This window comes from Myxocyprinus asiaticus, chromosome 7 (assembly GCF_019703515.2).
Source record: "Myxocyprinus asiaticus isolate MX2 ecotype Aquarium Trade chromosome 7, UBuf_Myxa_2, whole genome shotgun sequence".
In the NCBI taxonomy this organism is placed as follows: Eukaryota; Metazoa; Chordata; class Actinopteri; order Cypriniformes; family Catostomidae; genus Myxocyprinus; species Myxocyprinus asiaticus.
The window spans coordinates 49,757,928-49,779,037 of NC_059350.1; the positions used below are offsets into that span (position 1 = coordinate 49,757,928).

At 36.9% G+C, this 21,110-nt stretch overlaps 1 protein-coding gene across 1 annotated transcript; it reads left to right on the forward strand.

The window, feature by feature from the left end:
• Positions 1–10,408: 10,408 nt before the first annotated feature.
• tuba8l2 (tubulin, alpha 8 like 2) lies at positions 10,409–20,308 on the forward strand. The gene is made up of 4 exons (XM_051702190.1): positions 10,409–10,565; positions 17,525–17,747; positions 18,675–18,823; positions 19,261–20,308. Exons 1-4 carry the CDS (start codon positions 10,563–10,565, stop codon positions 20,233–20,235), a joined length of 1,350 nt encoding a protein of 449 aa, XP_051558150.1. The 5' UTR covers positions 10,409–10,562; the 3' UTR covers positions 20,236–20,308.
• The last annotated feature ends 802 nt before the right edge of the window (positions 20,309–21,110 follow it).

Sequence of the window (21,110 nt, forward strand, 5' to 3'; positions counted from 1 at the left end):
TTGAAACATAAAATAAATAAATAAAAAACATTCTTTAAAATACCTTGGGCATACTAGTCAATAGAATATGAAAAATATATAAAGGCATACTATATGTACATAGGCTACTATATAAAATGTAGAGTGTGTATATATATATATATATATATATATATATATATATATATATATATAATATAATATAATATTATTTTTATATATATATATATATATATATATATATATATATATATATATATATATATATAATGTAATATTATTTATATATATATATATATATATATATATATATATATATATATATGTATGTATATATATAATATAATATTATTTATATATATATATATATATATATATATATATATATATATATATATATAGATAGATAGATAGATAGATAGATATCTCAATTAGTAAAAAAAAATAAAATATTTGAAAATGCTTTGGCCTTTTAAATTAAGTTAAATTTAATTTAGAATTAAGTTAAACCTGTAAATTTTAAGGAAGGAAAAAATAAGGGGAGTTGTTGTAAGGGTAGGATATATTGATGTCGTATTTGGTTTAAAACGACCTATTTGTCTTTTTGGAAAAATCTGGCAGTATTTTAGAATACTGTTGTTTTTCCATTTGAATATACGACCTTGCACAATACAAGCCCTTTAAGGTGACCTGTCAATACTAGAAACACAAGCATGTCCTCATAGCTGTAAAGTGAGCCACTTTCTAATGTACTGTGACTTGAGCGTTGCATTCACTATCTCCATGTATTTGCATATTTTCTGTGGAATTAGTCATCATGTTAATACATAATGCAAGAGAAATATCAACAATTTTCTACGAAGATTAACCAATTTCTACAATTACCAAAATGCCGAAATTTTGAAACAAGCCTGCACATGGCCATCTACTGGACAGACAATGAAATGATTATTGTAGAATAGTTTTATTCTATGTATTATTATTAAACATAGTATTAGAGTAAATAAAAATTGTTACATGTAAATTAAACGTTAAATAAACATATTTACATATTTATTTATTTTTTTTAAGAATAAAAGTTGATTACCTTTAAAAGTCAGCCTCCCAAAATTGTGCCCCCTCCGTTTCCACATGTCACCAGAAGAGGTCACGACAGTATCATCATCACTAAAAAACAAAACTACTAAGCAGTAGGATAAACTTGTATTACCATGGGCATCTTATTCTTTGTAAATACCATTAGGACATCAATAAGCTAATAATTCAGTACCATGGTATATATCAAAATACCATTGTATTACCGTCTGATGCCATCACTGTAGAGTGGTACTGCCATCCATAATAAACAATAAATCAAGTCTATTATAGTTGGGATTTGCTACAGTTATGTGCAGTTACACGCGTGTAACTGCGTGTAACTGTCAGTGGGAAGGAGGGCTAGGAGTGCCAAATGTTACATGGATCTACGCTAGCATGCAAATTTCCCATTAACTTAATATGCTCAACACTGATTATAAAGATGTAAGGGTGCTGGCTCAAGCATCCATGCTCCTGGACTTAAAGAAACAGAACGTCCCATTGGCCAGGGAGTCAGAGCCACACTTCCTGGGATTCAGAAGGAAACCCAGTGGTAAACTGGCTTTGGGATATGGTCAGATTGGCCTGATCTGAATGATCTTTGTGTGTGAGCTGGTGTGTCTCTGGAGTGGACATGGTCTGACTTCATGACTGTGAGAGTCTCATAGGATATTATAACTAACCCACACATTTTTGTGAGGGCAACAGTTGCCTATGATGGACATAGTCACCTGCTGACCCCCAAGGGTGCTAGGACGACTCTCATGGATTTTCACCAACACCATCAACAGCAACACTGTACTGGACTAAATCTTAAGGGAAAAAGGAGTCTCGTGATGTCATGCGAGGAGCAGACGTGTGAATGGAGAGCTCTGCGCACTTTGCTAGTTTTAATACTATTTGTGTCATAAACCGGTGAGATTCGATACACCCTGATTCTTAACTGTTCTAGGAAGACAATATGTCAAAGAATTCAAAATCCTTGGGCTCTGGAGATATTAAAAGACACTTACGTGCTCAAGCTGATTCCCCTCAGTGGCAGGCAGAAAGCCCCAGACTCAATTTGGACGGTGAACTGAAAGAAATCCGGCATGAACTGATGAATGTGTCGGCAATGCTGACGAAGGTCATGGCAGACTTGGAGGATCTTGCTGTGATACGTCAATTGATCACTTCCATGGAGACGAACTTCTCTGAGTTGGTTACAAGAATGTCGGATGTTGAGAAAAGGATTGATTATCTGGAGTCATCGGAGAGGAAATTAGCTGTTAACCCGCTAGTGACCAAGGGAGATTTGGAACGCATCTGGGAAAAACTGGAGGATTTGGAGAATCGCAATCAACGAAACAACGTCCGAATTGTTGGAATTCCTGAGCATGAGGAAGGCCGAGATATGATAAAATTCCTAGATGGGCTCTTCCTGAGTCTGCTTGACATAACAGGTCATAAGCTGAGAATCGAGCGAGCTCACAGGGTCCCGGAGATCCGCGGAGAGGGACAGGCCCCGATCAATTCTGGCCAAATTTCTGAGAGCATCCGATAAATTTCTTGTGTCACGCGAGGCGAGGAGTAAAGGAAAGCTTTCTTGGAAGAACAAGCATTTTCTTGTTCCCAGACTGCGAATTAGACAAGAGAGAAACGTGAACGATTCAGGGAATGCAAGAAACTCTTACATCAACGGAAGTTTGCATTTGCTCTGATGTTTCCGGCCAAACTGAGAATAGATACTAAGGATGGCTGTAGAGAATTTACATACCCACAGCAAGCATTGTCCTACATAAAGACAATGGAATGAGTAAGCCATTTGGTGATTTTCATGTTGCTGCGTAGTGGACCTGACTCACTGAACATTCTCTTGACTGTCCGAGGAAACAGGGCGTCTTTTTCGTTCCGTTTTGTGCTGGTTCCACCTTGCGGCTGAAGTTTGTTTTGTGTAGTATCATTTCTTTGGGACAGCTTGTGGATGAATCTGCTCGTTTTGGGTGTTTATGCCTCCTGTTGGCTGGAGTTGGTTTTGTGGAATATTTCTTGCAGGACATTGGAGTGAGTTTGACTTCCCAAAGAACTGAATGGCCCGTTTTTTTTTTTTTTTTTTTTTGTGCTGGTTCCGCTAGCGGAACGTTTTTTTGTGTGTGTGTGTGTGTGTGTGTGTTTATTCCACTTATTGGCTGGAGTTGTTTTATAGATTATCTTCTGTTGTGTAATTCTGTTTTTAAAAAAATTCTATAGAAACACTGATCTTTTAGCAATCTCATGGCAAAGTTGCTGCGGGGGCTCTCGTAGGTGAACATGGACTGTTTGAGTTTAGATGGATGGACAGCGGTTGGCGCAGTCATACGTGGGGTTAATGCGCAAGTTTTTCTTTTTTCTGTTTTTTTTTTTTTTTTTTTTTCTGGGGAAAGTTCAGGGGTTGTTTGCTGCACTATTGTTGGAATGTGGTCTTTATAATAAAATTTTTGGACAAAATGTCAAATGTTAATAGGAGTGGATTGTCTCTCTCCACGTGGAATGTGAATGGGCTGGGGCACCCCATAAAAAGAAGGAAGGTTATTTCCTTTTTAAACATAAGAAATATGATATAGTGTTTCTTCAAGAAACACATCTTTCCCCGCAGGAAGCTGAAAATTTGGGGAAGATATGGGGTGGACATGTTTTCTTTAGTGCAGGCTCAAGTAAGAGCAGGGGAGTCATTACACTGATAAGTATACATCTACAATTCAAATGTGTCAAACAGATTAAAGATAAATTAGGAAGAGTCATTATTGTTTTAGCAGAAATTCAGGGGCAAAGGTTGATTTTGGCTAATATTTACGCACCTAACGCTGATGATCAGGGCTTTTTTATAGATCTTGAAGGGATGTTGCAAGCCGCTGGCACCCCTCATGATATAATATTGGGAGGAGACTTTAATTTATTGATGGACTCAGTCCTTGATCATAGTGAAGCAAAGGTGTGTAGGCCCCCTAGAGCAACACTGACGCTTCACAGGATGTGTAAAAATCTTGGTCTTACAGATATTTGGAGACTTTTGAACCCATCTGGTAGAGACTATACATTTTTTTCATCAGTCCATAAGATTTATTCTAGAATAGATTTTTTTTTATACCTAAGTCCCTCATTTCATTTGTTGTTGATTGCTCAATTGGAAATATTTCAGTCTCAGATCACGCCCTGGTGAGTTTAGGGTATTGCCACATATGGAGAAAAAGAAATCATATAGTTGGCTATTCAGGGCAAGACAGTCATGTCAGGTGGTGAAATATTTACCTCAGCCATTGATATTAATAATGCTTTTAAAGAATTCTATCTTGATTTCTATAGTTCCATGTCTTCGTCTACTGTTGAAGACATTAGAAATTTTGTGGAACCATTAGATCTCCCTAAATTGACGAATAAGCATACAAATTATCTTGATTCTGAGATAATCTTGGAAGAGCTTTTCGAGGTAATTAAGGCCTTGCCTACAGGCAAGGCTCTGGGGCCAGATGGTTTTGCAGCTGAATTTTTTAGATCCTATGCTACAGAACTGCCTCTACTTTTATTAGAAGTTTATACGGAATCTTTAATGAATGGAATGCTTCCGCCAACCATGACAAAAGCCCCGATCAGTCTGATTCTTAAAAAGGACAAAGATCCAAGCGAGTGTAAGAGTTACCGTCCAGTTTCCCTGATCCAGCTAGATGTAAAAATATTGTCAAAAATTCTGGCTAACCGATTAAGTAAAGTTATGACATCTCTTATACATATAGATCAGGTGGGGTTTATTCGGGGCCACAGCTCTTCTGGTAACATTAGGCGTTTCATCAATAATATCATATTATGTGGTCAGTACAGATTACAGAATACATGCTGTAAAATGTAATTTGTAATGTATTCCGTTAGATTACTCAAGGTCAGTAACATATTCTAAATACTTTGGATTACTTCTTCAGCACTGGTAGATATTTTCACTTGTTTAGACTATAAAAACTCTGCCAGTACAGTAAGACAAAATACACATGTTAAAAATGCATTCTCTGAAAAACCTAAATATCTTATGCAGTGTTGTTTCTAAAACAAGATAAATCAAATTTATCTTGTTTTAAGGATTTTTAGATATTTTTACAGGAAAACAATGCAAACATTATTATCAAGAAAACGATTTTTGCCCTGATATCAAAGGTTTTAATAGAAAAAAAGAAATTATGATCCAACGTGAATTTTCTTGATAAAAAAATATGATCGTGCCTGGTAGCATGTGCAGTTGGACTCGATTGGCGCAGAGTATGGCTGCTGCGTTACGAGCTCCGACACAACGATACAACCTACGGTATATATTATATATACTTTATATACTATTTTTATTGTATGTGTATTCTATATTATGTGTATTCTATATTGAGTGTATTGTATACTGTATACTGTACATTGTATATTATTATTGTGTTGTGTAAATCTGATGTTTATTGTAAATTGGTATATGTCTCATCACTGTCATGACTGCTATGTTGCTCGGAACTGCACCCAAGAATTTCACACACTATTTCACTTGCATATGGTTGTGTGACAATAAAAGTGATTTGATTTTGATTTGATTTGATGTAAAATGGCTAGAAATAGCATTTTAGCTTAGCATAAAGCTGACAAGTTATACAAGGTTTATTTCTATTTCTTCTGCTCCAAACTTACATCAAACTTACTTCTCTGTCTGCTCGTATGAACGTAACACATCATAAGAAAGTGTTTCACTGCTGTTCAAATGCACTTTGGATCACATCATTTATATGTATAAATGTTTTCCATCTGAAAGGACTAAATATTAAATTAAACAAATGACAATAAAATGCAAAGAAATCTCTTCAGTAATCAAAATACTTTTTGAACATAACTGTATTCTAATTACCAATGATTTAAATTGTAACTGTAGTGGAATACAGTTACTTATATTTGTATTTTAAATACGTAATCCCGTTACATGTATTCCGTTACTCCCCAACCCTGTCAGATGCGAATGATCAGACTACAGTCGCGGCCATCTCACTTGATGCCGAAAAGGCATTTCATATGGTAGAATGGGATTATCTTTTTAAGAGTTTGGAAATATATGGGTTCGGGAATACTTTTATTGGATGGAATAAATTATTTTATAGACACCCGGTAGCAGCAGTACAAACAAATGGATTAATTTCAGATTTGTAGGGTTGCCCTCTTTCCCCATTATTGTTCTGCCTTGCCCTGGAACCATTAGCAGCCGCAATAAGAAGGAAAGGTGATTTTCCAGGGGTGGTGGCGGGAGATATGGCGCATAAACTTTTGCTTTACGCAGATGATATTTTATTATTAGTCTCTGACCCCATTAGACCTATGCCTTGCCTCCATAGAATGATTAATTCCTTTTCTAAGTTCTCGGGATACAGAGTCAATTGGTCTAAATCCGAAGCTTTGGCTCTGACAGCGTACTGCCCAGTAACGGCTTTCCAGCCAGGCGCCTTCCAGTGGCCCAAACAGGACATTAAGTATCTGAGCATTATATTCCCACAAATTTGTCTGATTTACTAATTTTGACCCTTTAATATAAAGGTTTTCGAGCGATGTGGACAGGCGGGCTTCATTACATTCATCTATGACTGGGAAGGTTAATGTTATTAAAATTAATTGTATTCCAAAATTCAACTACCTGCTACAATCTCTCCCTATAAATGTCCCCCTCTCTTATTTTAAGCAATATGATAGCATAGCAAAGTCCCCCATTTGGAATGGTAAGCGTACTAGATTGCATTTTAATAAGTTACATAGGCCGATTGAAAAAGGTGGGCTAGGCCTACCCAAGATTTTGTTTTATTATTATGCATTCAGTATCAGACATTTGGCTCATTGGTTGCTTCCACCTGAAAGAGCCCCTCCCTGGTTTTGTATTGAACAGGAAGTTCTTGCCCCTATTTTGCCATTGTAATGCCTTTCTATTAAACTAATCTGAGAAGTTAAGTTACACCCTGTTATCTAGCATTTGCACTCGGTATGGACTAAAATGTCCAGAGTGTTTAATTCAGACATTTATTGAAATGTTGCCTCAAGCATATGGCTGAACCCTAAATTATGTTTTAATAAGTCCCCTTTCTGCTGGACAGAGTGGATTGTGAGAGGGGTTACTACACTCGGTGACCTGTAAGAGAGTGGAGTGTTGAGATCTTTTGAGAATTTGGTTCAACATTTTGGGATTCCCAGATCTCAGTTCTGTAGGTATTTGCAGCTGCGCCACCTGTTCTGTACTATTTTTGGGAGTAACACACACCCCCCTAAAGCGGCAGATACTCTGGGAGTGGTGATTACTGCTTTTGGAAAAGGTCATGAGGCATCAGTGTATTACTCCCTGCTAATTCAGAGTCTGGGGGACGGAGCTTCAACTTCTATCAAGAGATTATGGGAGAAAGATTTAAACTTGGTATTGGAGGAGGGAGTGTGGGCTAGGATTCTAAAAAACGTCAAGTCTGCATCTAGAGATGCAAGGGTTCACCTTATGCAATTCAAGATTTTACATAGATTCTATTGAACCCCCTCTAGATTGTATATGCTTGGTCCTAAAGACACACCCACCTGCTGGTGATGCTAATCAGAAGTTGGAGACACAACTCATGTCTCTTAGGGGTGTGTTAAGATCCAAGAATTTTGGTTGAAGGTTCAGAGTTGTTTATGTGACACTTTGGGCACTCAAATTTTACTTTGCCCCAGACTTTGTATTTTGGGCGATGGGGCGGTCATAAATTTATGGGATAAACATATAAAAAATTAGGTTCAGACCAGTATCATGATTGGCAGACATATTATTTTAAGGGGTTGGAAGTCAGAAGGAGCGCTATCATTTCCGGGGTGGTGTGCGGAGATGGGGAGAGGCAGCTTTCGAGGAGGTAGCAAGTAGAAGGCTGGGGTTTGGGGATGTGTTTGTCAGGAAATGGGGTAATTACTTAGCGTTTTGGGGGGACTCTTGGGGAGGGGATGGGGAGAGAGAAGTCTAGTTTAATTATGTATGTTTATTATATATATATATATATATATATATATATATATATATATATATATATTTTTTTTTTTTTTTTTTTTTTTTTTTGTGTGTGTGTGTGTGTGTGTGTGTGTGTGTATTATTATATGTGACCACAGGGGTGTTCACTGGGGGTAAGGGTGGGGTTGGTGATTGGGGAGGGATAGTTGTGGGGTTTAAATGTTAATTAGTTGTGTATGTGTTGTGTTTTTCTCTGTTGTGTATTTTTGAATCAATAAAAAATGTTAATAAAAAAAATAAAAAAAAAAATAAAAACTTCAGAGAAAACTTGCATGTCTTCCCTCGGCAGACCATTCTGTTTCTCATTCATTTCTTAAGAGCATTGGCTCAATGATGCCATTGTCATATTCACAGTTAAAGCCAGACTACAGGTCCTCCCTACTGGACTAAATCTTTCTATCTGGTTTCCCACTATTCATGTTCTTTATTGTTTGCATCACACTGAAGAACAGGTTATTGAATCATTGTCACATATCTTGAATGGCTGTAATGTTTACAAAGGACTGTACATATCACATCATGACAGGATATTTGACCTTATAGTAAAAGACATAACAAAATATTTTCCACACAGTAAGAATGTTCAAGCACTCTCGAGTTCATTCTTCCATGTTTAGTCTTTACAAAATATCTTTGTTACTTTCTATATTGACAGCTCATCTTTCTGGCATGTTTCATGTTTCTTTTAGAGGTCTGCTGCACCTTTGACCCTAGCTTAGAGGAAGCTTTTATGACTAAAGTCATTATCAACTGCTCCTGGGCATCATTTCAGAACTGGGTAATAGGTGCAGACTTTTGTATTCATATTTGGCGGCTTAGGACATACACATAGGTTGGTCATAAGAGGGCTCCAACTTCTAGGAATGTCAAAAAAGGAGCTAAGGAGCTTGCCAAATACTGTGACGTCTCCACTATCATTGGCAGTTTTGACAGAGACGTTGTTTTTTTTGTATTCCTGATGAATTGATATGCTGTGATGTGTAGTCTGGAAATCTGATGCAACTGGTCCATGGGTTGCCAATTAAGACAATTCTGTTTTGTACCTCTTATATTATGTCCTGCACTGTACCTCTGTGTGCAAGTGTGTGTGTGTGTGTGTGTGTGTGTGGGCGGGTTTGGATGGTTTACGAGGACATTTTTTTAGGTTACAAACTGGTAATTACAAGGGTATTATGCTATAAATGTGGTTTATGAGGACAAAAAAACTCCCCAAAACACTTAAAAAAAACATAGTAAATTATGTTTTTTTTTGTTTTTTGTAAGTAAAAATGCAGAAAGTTTTTTGTGAGGGTTAGGTTAAGGGGTAGGGTTAGGGTTAGGGGATAGAATCTATAGTTCGTACAGTATAAAAATCATTATGTCTATGGAGAGTCTTCAAAAATGATAGCCACACCAACCTGTGTGTGTGTGTGTGTGTGTGTGTGTGTGTGTTCCATACACAACTAGATCAACAGGTTTAATTTTTAATCTGGGGCCATAAACATGACTATTTGTCGTCGTGATGCCAGATTTAGCAGTCTAATAAAAGAACAATGCCTCTTTTGACTATAAACTCCCCCCTTCCCCAATGGAATTCAATTCAATGGAAATTTATTGACAACAACAACAACAAGAAAGAAAGTACTATTGTTTTGCCATGTTTTTTGGACATGGCACCATGGTACTATGATTTTCTTTTTTTTTTCTTTCTTTCTTTCACATATGCAATGGTAATATCATGGTATTCATTGGAATGCCTTGTTCTTTTAAGTCTCATGTAAATATCATGATAGATTAATATGATAATTTATCAAAGTACCATAGAACTACTCTCTGTACCTCAATACAATCTTGCAAGGAGTACAAATTTGTTGAGAATTATTGTTATTGTTTTTGCATAAGGCTTTTACTTTTTTTTGCGGTAAAAGTGATGATGCATTTCCGCCTTATTTAGCGGCGTAAATCTTTGTATGTTTTCAATGTTCAAATTATTTAGTGTAAATTTATTTTATGCTTTGTGTCATAATACCATGGAATTCGTTTAAAAAACGTTACCACAGCTGCTAAGGGGTTTCTAATACAGCTGCCGAGGGAGTGACAGTAAATTTGCCATCTTTTCTCCTCTGACTGTCGTGATTCACCCCTCTCTATTCTAACCCTCTTTTTGAAAGTCGTAAAAACGTAACGGTTGATTTTTTTGTTTTGATGTTGGAGCAAAAGGGTAGGCAAAAATAATATTTGATGTGGACTCCCATACGCCGCTATAGAAGTTTACCCTGAAATAAGTTACTTCCGCGTTTCATACCCCGGAAGTTTGAAAAGGAGTGTCAGTAGCCCCGCCTCTCTGTTAGCTTCGGTATAAAAGCAAACTGCTGTCGCCCGCGCACAAGACTGTCTCATTCATACCTCATAGCAGGTTCACGGTGAGAGAGAAAGCGAGCAAGTATTCTTTGAAGAATTTTACCCACAAAGAACGAAATACTAAAGCAAAATGGTGAGTACAACATTAATTTTGAACATACACTGTAATTAAACCTACTATGAAAGTTACTTTGCTTGTAAGTGAACAGATTGAGGAATCATGGCTACAATTGGGTAAGCTACAGAAGGTGCGCACTTATTTTATCGGCTAAACATGGCGGTAAAATAAAGACTATGCTGCACTGATCTTTTTTAATAACTGTGGTAAAAGCTTTATTATAACTATGCACATTGATACTTGTGTATTTAGGCGACGCATTTGTGAATGTTCCAGTTACACAGAAGCGCAATGCAGTTGTCACGCGGTAATTTTCAATGTGACGCAGCGGTTTTTTAAGCGCCTATATTTCACATTAACCTCGTCTGGCACCATTTAGCTGTCAACGGTGGCGCTGTTAAGTCAAATAAAATTAAATATAAAAATGTACTGCGTATAACCTGTATCTATTTAAAAATCGTTATTGTTATTATTTGACTATTTCATGGGTCATATTATATTTATAGTTTGTTTTCACCTTCACCACTACTTCATATTTATAGAAATTAACACACAGTAGTATGGAAGCTTCTGAGGACTTTTTGCTTTTAATAAGTGTAGTTATTGGTGTGTTTTAGGGTTGTGCAAATTCAGAATTTCAGAAATGGCCCCCTTTCAGTTCATGCGTTGGAATTTGAATTGAATTGACAACGCCCCACAGGAAACTCGAGTTTGAATAATAGGAAGTGGAATTTACTGAAAAGACCATTCAAAAACCTCAACACAATTTTATTAGTCAAACGCAAGGCATATTTATGTGATTTATTTTTCAGTAATTATGTCCATTTATTCCCTGATAGATAGAATTAATTTTTACGTATTACACAATTTTTTTGGAAGCTAACGAAGACAGTTTAAATTGGCCATATAGCATCAGAAGTTCTCTTCCACTTTGTTTTCAAATAACTAAAAAATAAAGGGATTCATTTATTTTAAATTTTTATTTTTTTTAATCTATTGGTGTAATATATTGAGTAAATTAGATCATTTCAGGAAATAAAATGTTCTTCTGCCAAGGCCCATAAAATGAAAACCTAATAAATGTAATGCCAATTTCTGTAGGTGGCATTTTAAACACTATTGTTTTTAAACCTATTTATTTATTAGTAATGTAAAAAGTAGCGCATATTTGCTTTATATACATGGTTTAAAACTTCAAGATTATGACCATCTCATGTACATTTCTATAAAAAATAAAACTGTCAAGGCGGGCAATGTGCTTGCAGTGTTAAACCAATGACATCACCTTATGACTCATCACATGAACACCTTGAGTAAAAAACATGTAATATTTCAAAACTGCACAAATAGAGGTCAACATTTGTAGGGCCCTATGAAATCAGATTTATTTTGTTTTTTTAAGTCCATTTTGTTTTTCCCAAATTCCATGTGTTAAAGTTTGATAAAGTTTTATCATAAACTGTTCAGTGAAATACATTTTTATAGAATTTTAATCAAATGAAAAACAAAACAATTACTTTTCAACATACCATTACATGGGTGGTGGGCAATATGACCAAAATCTTATTTCACAATTTTATATCACAGTAACTCATATATATATATATATATATATATATATATATATATATATATATATATATATATATATATATATAAATAAAATGGTAAGAGTTTTCTGGAAAATCAATAAATTGGTTTATATATTCAATAACCATATTTTAATGCCTCTCTTTGGATCTCCTGTCAGTAAATTAAATACTTTATAAATAAAAACTACTTCCCCTTTTTTTTCTTTTTTTTTTTGGAACAAGACAATGTCAAAGTAAATTAAAAATTAACCTTACCAAAATGATAAATATAACAGTATGCCACATTTTGGTTTAAAATGTTGTTGACCAATATTATTATTATTATAAACTTTGCTCAAGAAACTTAAGATCTTCTTAAAGCAATGGAACAAAGAAAATAAAACACAAGAAAAAGAAAAATCCAACGAAAATAAACAAGTAAATATCAAACAAATCACTTCTTTCAAAATAAATAAATGACCGAATTAATGCAGTTTCTTTTGGCTTTCATAATATTCTTTTGTATGCTTCATTTTGAGTTATGAAACCGATTGCTTGTATTACGAGTGGTTATCGTCGTGCAAACCACAGATGTCACACCAGTTTTAATAACTTCCTTTTCTTGACCTGTTTGGGAGTCTTCCCGTTCTGTGGAGATTTCGTTCTCCATTTGGGGTTTTCCTGGGTCAAAAATGATTGAGTTGCGCAAGTGATCCTGCTCGGAGGTCTCCTGTCCCTGGAGCACAAATATTGGAAAGTCTGCTGGATTCTCACGCGCGTCGGCGCTCCAGAGACTGCGCATGCCACAGTCACGTGAAACATTCGCGTGTCGGATGAAAATAATATTTCACGCTTTTAAAGCGGCAAACGCGCGATGAAGGTCATTCAGTTTGTTTGGGCTGCCGCAGAAAAATGTTCAATGCCGTTGTTTCTTCTCAGTCTCGCATGAAGCCCTGCCAACTGATAGATAAGCCATGCTGCGCATGTGGTTATTTACGTATTGCGATATACACGATATAGCAAAATCCCTATCGGTTGACGCTTTATATTGTCACCACGATCTATATCGTCATATTGCCCAACCCTACCATTACATTATTTTTAATCAAATGAAGTTCTTCTATACAGACCCTCACATCAATCCAAAACACAACATTGGATTTATTTTTATTATTATTATTTTTGTCAAATACAGTGCTGCACAGCGGAGCATCCATTTTGCTTTACAGGTGTCCACCATCACGGTGTTTGAAGTGCCAATTTTTACACTTGGTTACAAGGTCTCCTCGCCAAATATGCTTGCTACCTTTAGAAATATTTTTTTAAGGGTGGCCTGGGTAGCTCAGCAAGTAAAGACGCTGACTATCACACCTGGAGTCACAAGTTCGAATACAGGGCGTGCTGAGTGACTCCAGTCAGGGTTCCTAAGCAACCAATTGGCCTAGTTGCTAGGGTGGGTAGAGTCTTGTTGGGTTAACCATCTCGTGGTCTCTATAATGTGGTTCTCACTCTCGGTAGGCAACGTGGTGAGTTATGCTTGGATGCCATGGAGAGTAGCGTGAGCCTCCACATGCTACGTCTCCGCGGTAACGCTCTCAACAAGCCACGTGATAAGATGTGCTCCCCCACCTGGATTGAGGCGAGTCACTACGCCACCATGAGGACCTAGAGCGTATTGGGCATTCCTAATTGGGGAGAAAAGAGGGTGAAACTGATCACCAAACAGTTTGGAAAAACGCATTTTCATCCTACCTCCGTATACAGCCTCCGGAGGCAGCATTTTATAGTTTTCAGATGCAGCCTTGAAGTTGCACTTATGCTCTAGTGTGGATCCACCACGAGCCTCAGTCTTCTGGCAGTTTAAACGGCCTGGATCGCCTACTTGCATTGTTACAGATGGACCATCATGATTTGTGATTGAGAGGAACTTTTGATTTTGATCCTGAGGTTTTTGATTCTGGCTGATAGAAAATGCGCTTCAGAGGACAATATTAGATGAGCGCTCAACGGGAGAAAACGTCTATTGTAGTAACACAATGGCACGTAACAACAAAACAAACTGTGACTGGGCATTTACACTTCTCCGATGCTTCACATGTGAACAGGTGTGAAATTGAGTAAATATAGTGCTAAAGAGTTTCTAATTTTTATTTATTTTTTTTTAGCAATTTTGTTTTACTATATTAAATTATGATATATCGGTATTGTATCGGTCTATCGGCCACCCTGCTCTCTGGATATCGGAATCGGCCATTAAATAACACATCAGTTGACCACTACTTAACACATAAATAACTTCTATCCTGGCTGCCATGTCCAAACTAGGCAGTCCTATGTGCCTGTGTAATATACAATCCCCCTCATCTCTGACGTCACCAATTGACAGAAAGGGAGCGAGGCGTAAAAATAGTGCCATTCCTAGGAGAAGAAAATTCAGAAGAAGAGTCATGCTCACAGAGGAGCACCAGAGTCTGGATATTTCTTGGTGAAAGTGTGCTAATGTTGAAGTAGGCCATCTCTCTGGAGCATAGGCACAGATTCAAATTCAGGCCCAAATCATTACTGCGCACTTTTGCTACACCAACTGAAAGCATTTGATTTTTGCATCCGTGTCATAGATGTGTTGGGGGAGGAATCTCATGAAACCTGACAAGATTATGTCTGGGTCATATTTTGCACCAAAATCAAAAGATAAAAATAAGAAATTATATTTTAGCTTAAAATCATGCTTTTTTTTAAAAAAATTATTTTTAGGACCATTAAGATTTTTTGCATTGTGATGTTGTCGGGACAAAATGTAATTACTGTAATTATTTAAATGTTCAAAATCATTAGTATTTTTTTCCTGTAATGCAGTAAAAATGACTATTATGAGAATCACCATAGAGAATAATGCGAGGTACAAAATAAAAACAAAGTTTCAAGAAAGATGTCCTTAAAGGTATGTTCTGGATTAAAGTTAAGCTTAAATGACATCATTTGTGGCATAATGTTCATTAACACAATAAATAATGTCAACTTGTCCCTTTTTCTTTATATTTAAAAAAAAAAAAAAAGTAAAAATCTTGGTTATAGTAAGGCACTTGCATTAGAAGTGAAAGGGGCCTGTCCATAAACGTTAAAATGCACACCGTTTCAAAAGCGCAGCTCCTTTAAGACTTCAGCAGGATTGTCATGACATCACGGAGTGTGGGGAATACTACAAACTTGATTCATCAGTTAAGAACGATGCAGTGCGAGAGGTATGGCCAATATGAAAAGTTTGTGATCTGAACTTTTAAAGTGACGTTTCACAAGGCAAAGGGAAAACAGCTGTGAAACAGTCCTTATCGTTCATGGCGGCAGCTTCTCGGTCTCCTCCGGACATAGGAATCTCCGTAATAACGTGAGTTACAAGATGTGGTGTAATTCAGACATCTTTATTAAATATCTCCCGATTAAATGGCATTAACAATAGTACCACACGAGGAGTACAGAAACATGCACTCTTTCTCCACTTTCCTTTCATCTCTTGCCCTCATGAGAGAGCGTATGTTCCCTTCATTAAAGTTCAAGTAGCAACAAGTGAAAAATGAACTTAATACAATCATCCAACTAAATGAAAAGACGGGGAAGGAATTTATAAATATAATAATTCTTTATACAATATTACAATACCATAATATAATGTATTAAATATGATGCAAAAATAAAATAAGGAATAATAATTACATGAATCAATGACATTGAATCATTAACCAAAAATGTCACATTAAGTTTAATTGCACCTATTGGTGATCTGTACCAGCTGTACAAATCCTGATCAGAGCATCCCTAGTACAGACCTTTTATTTTTACTAATTAGAAATTTTTTTATTCTTGTTACTAAGCTCATTACACACACTTTCCATGTTGCCACCTCGTGTCATTCAAAGGTACTTGTTTTTGTTTTTTCTCTCTAACACTCCCTCTTTAGAAGACATGCTAGAAATTCCACGTTAGGGTGTAGCTTGCACGGTTTATCGACGTTAACCTGTCGAGGCTGTTATCAACACCTCAAGCCTTTTCATGCTTCTACAGACTTGTCAGCAAGGGAGTGTTCAGTGAACAGTAAAAAAAACTGTGAAAGGATTGAATGTGTAAATACATGATGGCTATGAGGGTTGGTAGGTAGGTTCTGTTTGCCATATGTGGCAACTGTTGCATCGTAAACGGTTCCCAGGTTGAGCCTTTCGGGAACCGCCCTTTCCAAACAAAACAAAGAGCTGTTTAACATGCCATTTCAAGGCTCCATGCCGCATGTAGGGACTTTGTTGTTTCAGGATTATGTAGATAAGCACAAACCCATGACTGAAGACAAACGTGTTAAGAGGCTTTGCTTCCTCCAGCCAACCCCCTTTTATTAACCTAACCTGTCAGCTGCAGATGTCGGTCATCTGTGATTGACATCCTGTAGCCAACAATCTCCCTCTTAGATCCAGTTTTGTTTTTATCTGCCTCCTGGTGTCTGAAAGTTTTATAAGCATTCTAACACATTTTATCCCCCAGTTCAGTAACTCGTAAAGCTGTCAACAGGGCTGAAAAACTCAATTAAGATTATTCCCTGAAATATTACCAAAATTTGAATTTTGTTCAAATTTTCAACAAAAAAATTTCAGATGGGGGAATAATTTACAGGACATCTGGTTTTTAAATCGATGTTGTCTCCTACGTCCACAAGAAGGCACAACAAATAAATATAAACCAATAAAACACTGTTTATAGCGATCGTTTATTCCAAAGAACATATCTGGCTGTTATGTATAATAAAGACAATATTTTGCCAGTTCATTTTCTCAAGTATTAAGTAAAAAAGGAAAACTCTTCAATAGACAGTACCATGTTAACTTAGTGTTGCGCAGTAGCCTATACCGGTGCCGTAATACTAACACTGACTCAAGTTTCATAAAACCGGCGGCGGCAGTGTTTTTCATTAAATATAGTTGTATGTATGTACCTAATGCTTATGCAGTATGTTATGAGGTCATGTGGCAACAATATAGCATACTTCTGTATCATTGCAGATAACAATTTCATAACAAGACTTAGTAGAATAGTTAAGCAGTATTCATTGTACACTGCGCAGTAAGCAGTATGCTAGTATTCTGTTCAAATCATGGCTAATGTAATATTTCTTTGCTTAAATGACTCAAAATATACATGGGCTACTACTATGATCACAATCAACCTAAATGCCATATCCTAAATTTTATTTAATTTTTTTGTGAGGTAAAATGACATGACAGATAAGACTGTTTTAAGAGTACATTTGTGCACATTTAGATGGATCATAGAAAAGAAGGAAAAGTTACTCCTATAAATAGTAAATCCAGAGAAACATTATTGGGGTATTTGATCATCAGTTTCCTTGCACTGTCTCCACAGCGTGAGTGTATCTCTGTCCACGTTGGCCAAGCTGGTGTCCAGATGGGTAACACATGTTGGGAGCTGTACTGTCTGGAGCATGGTATCCAGCCTGATGGACAGATGCCCAGCAACAAACCAGTGGGAGGCCATGATGACTCATTCACCACCTTCTTCAGTGATACCGGAGCTGGCAAATATGTGCCTCGTGCCATCTTTGTAGACCTTGAGCCTACAGTCATTGGTAAATATCATGGTGTTTCATTTAATAAAGCACAAAGCCATGATAGGTTGTGCATTACTGTATATTTTACTACAGGTCATAAGGGGTGTTTTGGCCACAATGTGAGATGGAGTACAATCACTAACAAAAATAATAAAAGACCTCAATGTCCAAAAATGAATACATTTATTAACAAACAATTCTTCTAACAATTAATTTAGATTAGTAACATAACTATGGGTGATTTTGTAGATATATAGATGTGGCGCATGTAGAGTTCAATTCCTGTGCAGTCCCAGGTGTACGCACATCGGCTATTTTACAACCAGTGTTGGGTAAGTTACTCAAAAGAAGTAATTCACTACAAATGACTAATTCATTTTCTTGTAATCAGATTACTGACTTTACTGATTATATTAAGTAATCTGATTACTATCTGATTTTAGTTACTCTCTAAAACACTTTTCACAGAAACTCAACGAATTCAAAATGTGTATTTCCATGTCTATAAAGCTCACGACCTTTTAGCTGTCACAAAACACAAACAGATGAACATTTTAACGTAATTTGTTCTAAATCTATTCTAAATGTATAGTATTTTAGAATGTGTAACCCAAGTAAAGAAAGAATCAGTATTTGTAATCTGATTACAAGAAATTGAAATGTAACATTTTTTTGGATTCCATTAATGTAAGTTAGATTACACCCAGCTTCGAATGTGGCTCCTCCAATCATATTTCAGAGTCAGAACTTTTTAATTTAAAATGTAGTCATGTCATAACCATAACTAAATCAGATATGACTTGCTGAGAATAACGTGATTAAAAATAAAATAAAAAGTCATTTCATTCTTTGAGCGCTTTACAGGGCAAGAAGTTTGGTAATTTTACATGAGACACCTGTGATTGTGTTGTACCATAACCATGTGGTGTTGCGTTATGCTTTCAGATGAAGTACGCACAGGTACCTATCGCCAACTGTTCCATCCTGAGCAGCTCATTTCAGGCAAAGAGGATGCTGCAAATAACTATGCCCGTGGGCACTACACTATTGGCAAGGAGATCATTGATTCTGTCCTGGACCGCATACGCAAATTGGTAACGTAACAGTTTGTTAGATTTACTATTCACGTACTTATTGACATCAACTTATTATCAGGCATAGATGTATTATCACGCAAAAGAGAGTTAAACGTTCTCCCAAAGAGATTTAATGCTCAGAGTTGAAATCAACAAAACTGACCTTCATGTCTTACACCTAACTCTGGTGTTTATTTCACCAGGGAACTGCAATGATACGTACAACAAACCACATAAAATAATTGTACAAAAATGACTTGATTCTGTAAGACCAGGCTGTTCTTTTGATAGATAAAAACATAAATGAACAAAGATTAGAACTTTTGTGAATGATCTGTGAAGAATGCAGATTTCAAAAGGGCCTGCTTATTAAAAAAACTTGAAGGTACTGGACTTAATAGCAAAATGTATTAAGGAAAAAAAAGTGATTTAACAGTTTTGTTCCTTCTATATAGGCTGACCAATGCACAGGGCTGCAGGGTTTCCTGGTCTTCCACAGTTTCGGTGGAGGCACGGGCTCTGGCTTCACTTCTCTTCTGATGGAGCGTCTCTCTGTTGACTTCGGAAAGAAGTCCAAACTAGAGTTCGCCATTTACCCAGCTCCCCAGGTGTCAACAGCTGTGGTGGAGCCGTACAACTCCATACTGACCACCCATACTACCCTGGAGCATTCCGACTGTGCCTTCATGGTGGACAACGAAGCCATCTATGATATCTGCAGAAGGAACCTGGATATTGAGCGCCCATCCTACACCAACCTCAACCGGCTCATCAGCCAGATTGTCTCCTCTATCACGGCCTCTCTGAGGTTTGACGGCGCCTTGAACGTCGACCTGACTGAGTTCCAGACCAACCTGGTGCCCTATCCTCGTATACACTTTCCCCTGGTCACATACGCCCCGGTCATCTCTGCTGAGAAAGCCTACCATGAGCTACTCTCCGTGGCCGAGATTACCAACTCGTGCTTTGAGCCCTGCAACCAGATGGTAAAGTGCGACCCTCGTCATGGAAAATACATGGCCTGCTGTTTGCTCTACAGAGGAGATGTGGTACCAAAAGATGTCAACGTGGCCATCGCCGCCATCAAGACCAAAAGAAGCATCCAGTTTGTGGACTGGTGTCCTACTGGCTTCAAGGTGGGCATCAACTACCAGCCCCCTACTGTGGTTCCTGGAGGTGACCTGGCCAAAGTGCAGAGAGCAGTGTGTATGCTGAGCAACACCACGGCCATTGCTGAGGCCTGGGCTCGTCTGGACCACAAATTTGATCTGATGTATGCCAAGAGAGCCTTTGTGCACTGGTATGTTGGTGAGGGCATGGAAGAGGGTGAGTTCTCTGAGGCCAGAGAAGACATGGCAGCTCTGGAGAAGGACTATGAAGAAGTGGCAATTGATTCATTTGAGGAAGAAGAGGAGGGTGAAGAGTACTAAAAGGAAAAAGTGCTTGTTTTCTGCCTGAGGTGTATAGAGAAGCCAATTAAAATAAAATAAAGCTTTCAATTGGGTTCTTTGTTGTGATTCATTTAATAACTTTGGTGAAATTGTCAAGTATATGCAATAAACATTTTATTCCCTAGTTAATGGTGTATAATTATATGGTGCTGTTATAAAGCTTGGGTTTTCAACCTTTTATAAATATTTTCTCAGTAACACTAAATAGTGACTTCATTAATAACAATAACAAGCATAATTACCTTCTGTAATGCCAAACAGGTCATAAATGTACCACATTTAAAAACTTAATTTAAAAAAAATTGAGAGACCACTGCAAAATAATCAGTTTCTCTTGTTTTACTATTTGTAGGTATGTGTTTGAGTAAAATGAAGGTTTTTATTTTATAAAGTATTGACAACATTTCTCCCAAATTACAAATAAATATATTGTCATTTAGAGCATTTATTTGCAGAAAATGACAACTGGTCAAAATTTTAAAAAGATGCTGTTGATGGAGGACCACCGGATCAAGACCCTATTGTGGTCCGCTCAATCTCCAGACCTGAACTCCATTGAAAACCTCTGGAATGTGATCAAGAGGAAGATGGATTCCCACAAGTCATCAAACAAAGCCTAACTGTTTGAATTTTTGCACCAGGAGTGGCATAAATTAACCCAACAGCAATGTGAAAGACTGGTAGAGAGTATGTTAAGATGCATGAGTGCTGTGGTTGAACATCAGGGTTATTCCAGCAAATATTGATTTCTGAACTCTTCCTAAGTTAAAACATTAGTTTTGTCTTTAAAAATGATTATAAACTTGTTTTCTTTGCATTATTTGGGATCTGAAAGCGTAATCTTTTTTTTTTTT

Coding starts and splice junctions, on each gene's coding strand:
- tuba8l2 (XM_051702190.1), top strand. Junction 17,748..18,674: donor CCTTGAGCCTACAGTCATTG/GTAAATATCATG, acceptor TTATGCTTTCAG/ATGAAGTACGCACAGGTACC. Junction 18,824..19,260: donor TGGACCGCATACGCAAATTG/GTAACGTAACAG, acceptor CCTTCTATATAG/GCTGACCAATGCACAGGGCT.